Genomic DNA, 10,096 nt, shown 5'->3' with positions numbered 1-10,096 from the left:
TAGATTTTAGTTACCCAGAGTGAATTTTGGAACGCACTGCAGGTTGTCTCCCCATGCAAGACGGAATCTCGGAATCATTCCGATTGGTTAGTCCCATGAGGCTAACCAATAGTTTCATGGGACTAACCAATCAGAATGATTCCGAGATTCCGTCCTGCATGGGGAGGCACCCTCATTGCCGAGTTGCCGTCGGTCGGCTGTCGGCTTCGAGGCTAGGGAATATTCAACCCTGATTCGCTCGGTCCAAAGCCCCAAAGGAAAACGCGAATCGTATACGCCTATCTTATACGCTATACACGCTTAAATATTAAAATGCCATACTCCATACTCCATACAGTCCATACGAATTGCGTGTTATTGCGCGCGAACTGCAATGTGGCCGTTTTTCTTTCGATTATTATCATCCAATTATCCAAATTATTCGAAATCCATCTAAAAACTCAAATCTATTTATGTCTATTTGAAAGTAATTTTTAAAAGTAAGGCTGAGTTTCCACTGAGCGCGTCACGCGTCGCGTCGTCACAAGTTAACCACGCGAAACATCCCATTTTATTACATTCTTGTGACGGGATCAAAATGGGATGTTTTGCGTGGTTCAACTCGGACGACGCGACGCGTGTCGCGCTCAGTGGAAACTCAGCCTAAGGTCTACACGGCGAGTCGTAAAGTCGTGAGTCGTAAGACGTGACCACGCACAATCGAATTTATTGTGAGGAGAATACGCGACTGTGCGTGGTCACGTCTTACGACTCACGACAGTCACGACTTTACGACTCGCCGCTCGCCGTGTAGACCTAGCATTAGGCTGAGTTTCCATTGAGCAATGAGAGCGTCATGCATCGCGTCATCCGTCGCGATCACGCAACAAAACATCCTATTTTATTACATTATTTGTGATGGGATGTTTAGATTGGTGACGCGACGCGCGACGCGCACAGTGGAAACTTGGAAAGTGGGACGACGGCGGTCGGCGGTGACTGGTGGTGACGCAAGCGACGAGTCAGATTAATCACCAATCGGACGAGTGACCACGTGGGATGCTTCTAGTGACGCTCGCGGCAGCGGCGGGCAGCGTGCAAGCGCGCGCACACTTGGCGTTCAGCCGTCAGCGCGCCCAGCGCGGCGCGGCGGCGCTCGGCGGCAGTTTGATTTTCCATATTCGTATCCATGGCGACCGCGAGGTATGGCATTTGGCATTTGGCATTTGGCATATGGCATATGGCATATGGCACAATATGGCATACGGCATGGCCGCTCAATTAATAGTTTGTTGCGAATGATAGCTACGCTACGCAAGAAGATAGTCAAGTCAAGTACGTGGAAGAGGCCAGCTACGCAAACAAGCCTGTCTTCGCTTTTCGTTCGTTGTAAGTATAGCCTGTGTGTGTGCGCGCGTGTGTAGCTTTATTACCGTTAATGATAGGGCGACGAGACCAATGAGGATTACTTGCGGAAAGAATTGTCGATTCGTCAATTTTCTAGTATCGCCTTGCGACTTGCGACGACGCCGACGGTCCGACTCTTTAATCGCAATTGGCAAACAACTATGACGTTTCGTTCGCATTGAGGTAAATCGGAATAATTCACGTTTTGCGCCGTTCAAGTACCACCGAGGTAAATCTTCTCGATTTTCAAAAGAAAATAACTAAGAAACTTGTCACAATTATACTTTCAACATTGTTTATGCTCTCTCTCTCTCTCTCTCTCTCTCTCTCTCTCTCTCTCTCTCTCTCTCTCTCTCTCTCTCTCTTTCTCTCTCTCTCTCTCTCGCTCTCGAAAACAATCTTTGGAAAACGTAAAATAGTGCGAATACAAATATTATAATTGAATTCCCAAATGTTGTTAAATCTTTTCAAGGTCAGCCAAAGCTCGTAACATTTTTCCATCTTGTTAAGATATTTGAAATGAGGAACTTGAACTGCTTTATGTTATCGATTTATTTATTATATGCCATGGTGAATAAGGGTGATGATTTATCAGGATTCCATTATTACGTGTTATTGCATATATTTTCTAATTTTTTACATCTTCTTGTAACTAAACTTCAAATTATGGTTCTGTTATAGCATATCTATGATTCGATGGCTTGGCTTTTTATTTGACTTCTTGATCGTCGCGTCGCCAAGAAAATCTTTACTCTTGTCAAATTTGCCAGGCAATAGACTATCCGGCCGATATTGAAATCGACGACTCGCGATTTATAGAGTACTTGTATGTATCTAGAATCTGGATTATAGAGAGACTTGCCACTTGCTACTTGCTAGAGTTGCTATAGAGCAGAAAATTACGGGACATTCGGATTTCGGTGCTTTTGCACGGTCGGCGCGGGCGATCGGCCGGGTCGCGAGGGTCGCGAGTAATGCCATTTGAGAAAATCTATATTCTTGCATGTCTGGCCCGCCGCGCACCAAGATCGTTCGCCGTTCGCATGCGACCCTAAGAAAATGCCAATCTCGGCGTGACTATATATACATATATATATATATATATATACGGTTCGTGTCCTAGATTGCGCCTACAACTACAACTCCCACGAGTCTTTTGTTCCTTAGTGCTCGATTGATGCCATTGGATTAAGATTCGACTGTGCTCGTAGGCTCGGACTGCTCGGAGCTAGCGAGTTAGTAGTGTAAAGCGTTTTGAGTTTTGAGTTTGTCGTGCGACGCGATCGTTGTACGTAGGCAAGTTCGATGTACGCGTACAGAGGCACCCGTCTGATCAGTCTGATGTATATTATAATATAATAATTCGCCGATCGTCTCTTCCTCTCGCCCTTCTCGGCCTTAAAATAGATGAGTGCAAATTCCACTATTTGTTATTTAGATATATCGCTACCGCGATGTTTGACGTGATATATCAAATCAGGAACGAGTAACGTAAATACTATGGAACGTGTTAAATTCTATCTACAATTCTACAAGATTGCCATTTTGTCGACGGTTCCTAGTTCCTGAGTCTTACAGCAGATCGTATAGAATAATAATATGCGTGTGCTATTATATCAAATATTTATTCCGCTATAAAGTCAATATTGGAATCGGATGCAAGTCGTGTATTTATACGTTGTAAGTTGTAACGAGACTGTATAAGTTTAGTAAAAACCTGTGACTACATATTTTCAACTTTTTATTATTTTTTCAATTGAAATATTTAAGTATTTCAGTCAAATTACGTCATGTTAGATTTAATATGTCGTATTTAATATTCAAATACATAAATATTTTAATTAAAAATATAATAATCAGTTGAAAATATTTAGTCGAGTTAACAACGATAATTCAGATCTAACGATGTCTTACAATTAGCAGAAAGTTACTGTAAACATGTAAGTGGACGTTTTCCTCCTATTTATATTTATTTTTGTGCAAATTTATAATTTAAATTTATATAAGAAAGGTATTCTTAATTATAATTTTAAGTTAATTATAACCAAGTTTTACGTTGTGAAGGCCCTGTCTACAATTCTTTGTCGCGTTCCGCATACACCTTGCAGACATTTCACAAGTGAAGTGAAAGAACACGGTATTATTTGTAAAATTTTCACTTTCTCTGCTGTCTCCGACAATCGTGTCAAATAAAAGTAAATCAATAATCTCTGTATAATTAGCAATACCAGGTAGTCCACCCTTAGGTTGAGTTTAACGACAGAAAATTTTATTCTCTTGAGACTACTTTAAGTCATTCTAAACTTATTCTAATTATATCTATATTATATAGGGTGTGTCATTTTGTAACTTTTTTTTTCCATTTCTCGAATAGCATACATACTTGCAGGAAGGTAAAATAAGATACCTGTTAGAATTTTAGCCCTTAATATTAATATTGACAGGTCGCTCATCGCGATTTTTTATTTTTCATTTAGTAAGATAGAAAAAAATTGTATGACTATCTAACAAACAGTACGACAGCCGTGCGCCACATAGATTTTCCGTAGTAACGTTACCGCTCTACAAAAAAGATCTATCATTTTTTCATAAATATAAGAGACCTTTTTTGTAGATCGTTAAATTTTCTACAAAAATATGTATTGATTATTTCATAATTTTTGATAGTCGATATGATACAAACGTCATAAGAAGCAAAAACAAGTTTTATAAACGTTATCGAACTTTAACTTTGAATATCTTTTGAACGGTTGACGTTATGAAAAATGATAACGAGATCTTTTTTGTAGAGCGGTAACGTTACTACGGAAAATCTATGTGGCGCACGGCTGTCGTACTGTTTGTTAGATAGTTCGAATTTTTCTATCTTACTAAATGAAAAATAAAAAGTCGCGCGGAGCGACCTGTCAATATTAATATTAAGGGCTAAAATTTTAACAGGTATCTTATTCTTATTTTACCTTCCTGCAAGTATGTATGCTATTCGGGAAATGAAAAAAAAAGTTGCTCCAAAATAACACACCCTAATCTATATATTAAAATTAAGCCCACATTTTTTTTAAGGAAAAAATTTTTGAATAAAAATTACTAACTTATATAGCGTTATCATTTTGCACGATTACAGCGACGCCTATGCGGTAAAAGAAACATGCGAGGCTGCCAATTCCAACGGCGCATAAGTATCCTCTTTATTATGCCGATATCTGCCGTGTAATAAGAACGAGTACAAGGTACAAAAATTGTTGAATCTGAACAGCGAGGATGAATCGATATATAACTTTGAACCAGTTGGGTGACGGAACCTTTGGTTCCGTCGTTCTCGGGGAACGTATTGATACGGGTGAAAAGGTGGCTATAAAGAGAATGAAGAGAAAATATTATTCTTGGGAAGAAGCTATGAATCTGCGAGAAGTAAAGGTAATATAATATGTTTAATATAATTGGATAAATAACAATAGAGATTAATAATAGTCAATCAATTAGATGATATGACGATGATAAAAGAAATCTTATTATGTAGTTGTATGTGAAACAAAATTCTTTGCAAATCACAAAAAGGCACGAGCAGCGTATAACGGCATTAACGATAAATCATAACTAAATGAGCATAATAATTGTGCTAAATGCCATGCTAAAAATATAATAGGAAATATGTCTGTGCGAGATTATCTTTGTCAGTTATCGCTTCTCCCAGTTAAATCAATAATTACCTACAAATGATTTTAATCATTTTTTTTTCCTAATTTATTGCAGTCATTGAAAAAACTTAGTCACGCAAACGTCGTAAAACTTAAAGAAGTTATACGAGAGAACGATGTGCTGTATTTCGTATTCGAATACATGAAGGAAAATCTCTATCAACTGATGAAGGACAGGTACATGTATGACAGCTTGTAATTCTATTATAGATATTACCTACTCGAAATCGTTTTATTCGAAATGTTTTAAATCGTAGAGACAAACTTTTTCCCGAGCCGGTAATAAGGAACATGGTGTATCAAGTGTTGCAAGGTCTCGCTTTCATGCATAAACATGGTTTCTTTCATCGCGACATGAAGCCAGAAAATTTGTTATGTATGGGTCCCGAATTGGTAAAGATTGCTGATTTCGGACTAGCCAGAGAGATCCGATCGAGACCTCCATATACAGACTACGTATCAACAAGATGGTAATAATTTCGTAATAGTCCAGTGTGTGTGTGTGTGTGTCACAATTTGCAAAAACGTTAGCTTGGCCATCAAAGAAAAAAATTTGATACAATGTAATACTCTAACGTTCTTGCAAAGCAAATTTATTTGATTAATCTCGTGGAATTTGATAAACCTCTGGGTATAGGTATCGGGCACCGGAAGTGTTACTGCATTCCACGACTTACAACAGTCCGATTGACATTTGGGCCGTCGGCTGTATAATGGCCGAATTATATACGTTTAGGCCTTTGTTTCCTGGCAAAAGTGAGATCGACGAAATATTTAAAATATGTTCTGTAATCGGAACACCCGATAAAGAAGATTGGCCAGAGGGATACCAATTGGCCACAGCTATGAATTTCAAATTTCCGAATTTTACGCGTACATCGTTGACCGTATTGATACCAAATGCCAGTCAAGAGGCAGTCGTACTCATGGAAGATATGTTACAGTGGAATCCCATTAAGAGACCAACAGCGCAGCAATCGCTCAGGTATATCAGTAATATAGGTATAAATTTATATAAATTATAAGGGTTTTAATAAAAAGTCGTACAACTAGCGAATAGCGAATAGAAAAGGTAATTTTTCGCAATAAAATAAGTAAAACATATAGAGTAAATGCTTTTTGATTGCGATTGTGTAATTGAGAAAAATAATTTTAAACAGCACGTTTCTCAATTTTCCTTTTTTCTGTCCTATTATCTAAAGCGTCGACACTTGATTTATACATTTATTATATAATTATGCCGGCAGTAAAATGGAAAATTAGAAGCTTTGCATTTTGCAATGCTATAGCAATAACATCTGCTTTAAGGAATAGGGAAACAAAAAATAATATACTTGATTGGGTACAAATATCTGCAAGGCGAAAGAACAGATATTGATATATTTCTGAGACATCTGTCAGATATCTTTAAAAACATTTTTGTAGAAATTTTCTAAAAGAATCCTGAACAATTTAAAGCTCCCCACTGGCTCTCCACTGTTGTCACGCATGATTCCAGGTATCCATATTTTCAAGTCGGCGATCCACGTATCGTCAATAGTAAAAAGATTGGTGTTGTATCTCAACGAGACCTCGTTATGAACAAAATAAATCTTCCACCTCCTGTGCCTAAGCAGTTTAATTACTCTCGGGAAGATCTCGTCATTAACAGCCTAGCTCAATCGAGGTAAAATACATTTCACTACAATATATATGCGTATAAATAAATACACGAGAAGTCATATACTTTTTACTAAACTATGTTGTAACGAGTAATAGTAACTAATAGTATCGCAATTTATATAAGTTATACTTTGAAACTACGAGGAAGATCGCGATAAATATAATTTTGCGATAAATTTTGCAACTAAATTTTCGATTATCAAATATACGAGTTAAAATTTTAAATATTTGTAGGGCACCAGAAAAGATGCTCGTTGAATCGCAACAGCAGCCGGCAGCCTTACCGTTATTAAATCACAATAATCGCAAACGCGATAGCAATACCTCCAAGTGGGACGAGGACGATTTTGCCGATCTTCTAGGGTGCGTTGCATGGATTTTTCTATACAAGAAATTGTAGATTTTTTTCTCACCATCCGTATATATACATACATATATATATATATATATATATATATATATATATATATATATGCCATTCTCTGATCTAATCGTCTAATTTATTCATATCAGAAGCAAAATTATCCCAGAGAATCCAAGCGCGACGCTTATCCCAGATCGTGTGTACAAGGAAAATCGTGCCAATTGGAATGCCAACTATCAGCAGTCTGACAATTTGCATGGTAATGTGAATTGGTCCCTACCAACGTGGAAGGAATCACCATCGAGAATGTGGAATCAGTCTAACCAGTCTAACCAAATGAAGAACTTACGTAAGGTTTCGGCAAAACAACACTACCTCAGTGTGGCTCGGTACGTCGCAGGCCAGAGCACAAATTTGCCATCCAGGTATATAAAATTCCGAAATCCAATCCAAAGAATTCTTATCGCATGCGCGATATTAGTAATCGGCCATTTCTTGGTACGCGTGCAAATCAGACAAAATATATTTTCCGAGTATTTAATAAGTATGCTTAAATTTATGTCACTTGAAAAGAATTATTCTCAAACAAAACGATCTTACGATACGATTGTTTGCGAGTCAATTTATGTCTTGACTAATATCATGCAAGATTTAGCTGCTGTATTGTTGAAAATCTTATTTCCATTAAATATCTTTTTAAAAATCCTTGAGTTTATTCGGTCAATTTGTCAAATTTCTCGAATCGCTGCCGCACATCTTCTATGTCGAGCCTTGTTCACTCACTTTGCCGAATATCTCATCAAAGGTTTTATAATAATAGCAGACTTATTAGATCAAAGTATACGATCATTCGCGCTATATATGATACATGTATTGCGACATATCTTGACAATTATTGTTCTAATTATCAAAATTTCGACTGATTTCGAAAGATGCTCATTGCATTCATTGGATGGCGGTAAATGTATACTGAATGGAACAATTTTTCAAAACTAAAATGCATGACTAATGACAAATATATACAATTTACAATTGTACTGAATCCTTGTGTAATCCCTATTGTAAATTAAAAATATGCAATAAACTATCTATGTGTATTCATCAATGTGTCCTGCGGCTTCTTTATCGTTTACCGTTTAATGCTTTTTTCTATGTATTTTCAAGAAATGAGGATTCCGATATCAACCGATCTAAACTGCTATTGAATGGATTCATCGGTCAGGCAACGTCCAACAAATATGAGGATTTTACAGAATCCTTTTGGGGGCCTAGAAATAATATTGAGAATCAAACAAGGCAACATTATCTCGCGCGAAACCGTTATATCACCGAACAAAACTTGAGATTACCTTACCCCAGTGTGTACGGTACCCAAAATATCAGTGAGTACTTTAAGTACTATAAGTACTTGTATAAATTGCTGTTGCTGCATTCTTGCTTAAGAAATAATATAATTTTTTTTATTAATCTATTGCAATAAAATGTTGCAATGCCAAAGGTTGCTTTCTTTATATTTTAGAAGAATAACATTTCAAACACACATTTTTTAAATAAGAATGCAAATGCTATGACGCTCTTATTTGTGCGTCACAAAATAGAGAAAATTAATAGGTTACGATATAGTGTCAGTTAATATGATATCTCTTTTCGATAGAGACTACCAATAAGCCTATGTTTCAACCAAATTTGTTTGGGAATGTTTTCAACACGAAAGCCAGCAGTGGGCCTCACGGCCGAACAGATTGGGCAGCAAAATACCTCAAATGACCGTTGTAAAGAGATTCGTTCTCCTTTTTAAATCAATAATTTAATCATCATGGCCTTTCTTTTTAGGCGAATTTCAACTGTGATATAAAACGATTGTTGTCGTTCCATTGTGACAGAGACATGTAAAATGGAATTGTCACAGTGTTATTGAATTGCAGTATTTTCATATGATCAAAGTTCCAGAAACAGTTATATATAGATTGCTATAAGTCATCCATTAGTTGATCATGTATGAAAAAGTTTAATTTTCTGAGAGAGAAATGATATGTGGAATGCGATGATGTACATAAATTTGTAATATACATTATATTATATATATATATATATATATATGTGTGTGTGTGTGCGTGTGCGTGTGTGCGTGTGTACACACATATATTGTTTGTACATATTAATTATATGCGGCGTGATCTTTTTGTGACATTTGATCATAGTAACGTGATTTTCGAGATGGATTGTAGGACAGTATCGTAAAGTATATCAATCGATATATTTGTTCAGTGTAGAATCGATGCCAAAGTGTATCACGCCGTATCATATCTAATAAAATGTACACAAATATGGCATTAGAATGAAAAATATAATATACAACAAATAATGCACATTCCCTGTTTCGTATGTACGTTATGCGCAGCATACTTTTGTTATACTTTACCTGTTATATTATAATTTATTTTCTCAAAGATGTGTCAATGTGATCCTTGTATTAATTTGATAAAGATTGACACGACACCTTACCACCACGATATGTAGCATCTAGTGAGAAATAAAAGACGCGTATTTTTTTCTCAGCATTATTAAGAATATTGATAAATTTCTCAATCAAATAACAAACTTTCTTGAAATTACGAAAGAATAAATCTTTTAGATGAAATAATAAATCAAACTGGTCATTCTGTTACTTTAATTTCTACAAAATTTGTTCCTTCGTGTGTTGTAGTACGAATATCATTTAATTTTAAATATCTGAATTTTCTTGTAGAAATCGACAAAAATGGATTCAATATGTAAAAGAGAAAAGAATATATACTTTGCTAAGTTTTTTTACTTTATATGGCACAAGAATAAAATGTTTAAATGTATTAATTTTAAAATATTGTAGTTTTCAATGCGTTTTTCGCCAAAAAGGAGATACATCAAACGTGATTGTTTTCTCACTCTGTATAATCCATACATATAAATTTCGAAAAGGGGTTGATATGTTGACTAGGAATAACGC

The 10,096-nt window shown here is 36.2% G+C and overlaps 1 protein-coding gene across 8 annotated transcripts; it reads left to right on the top strand.

Annotated features, from left to right (window-relative positions):
• Positions 1–1,166: 1,166 nt before the first annotated feature.
• Positions 1,167–9,784, top strand: LOC143908171 (serine/threonine-protein kinase dyf-5). 8 transcript variants are annotated; one of them, XM_077425576.1, is made up of 11 exons: positions 1,167–1,182; positions 1,285–1,368; positions 4,511–4,803; positions 5,140–5,267; positions 5,342–5,554; positions 5,722–6,069; positions 6,583–6,750; positions 6,981–7,109; positions 7,260–7,535; positions 8,275–8,492; positions 8,765–9,784. In XM_077425576.1, exons 3-11 carry the CDS (start codon positions 4,648–4,650, stop codon positions 8,875–8,877), a joined length of 1,749 nt encoding a protein of 582 aa, XP_077281702.1. In that variant the 5' UTR covers positions 1,167–1,182; positions 1,285–1,368; positions 4,511–4,647; the 3' UTR covers positions 8,878–9,784. The 8 variants fall into 8 exon arrangements, with proteins under 8 accessions (XP_077281702.1, XP_077281700.1, XP_077281706.1 ...); XM_077425574.1 differs by lacking the exon at positions 1,167–1,182 and adding an exon at positions 1,484–1,569 and having other exon boundaries at positions 1,201–1,368; XM_077425580.1 differs by lacking the exon at positions 1,167–1,182 and adding an exon at positions 1,484–1,615 and having other exon boundaries at positions 1,201–1,368; positions 7,260–7,499.
• The last annotated feature ends 312 nt before the right edge of the window (positions 9,785–10,096 follow it).

The sequence above is a fragment of the Temnothorax americanus genome, unplaced genomic scaffold (assembly GCF_048541705.1).
Source record: "Temnothorax americanus isolate GAGA-0224 unplaced genomic scaffold, ASM4854170v1 Scaffold9, whole genome shotgun sequence".
In the NCBI taxonomy this organism is placed as follows: Eukaryota; Metazoa; Arthropoda; class Insecta; order Hymenoptera; family Formicidae; genus Temnothorax; species Temnothorax americanus.
Note: the sequence above shows the minus strand (reverse complement) of the source record. Positions and strands in the feature narration are given on the sequence as shown.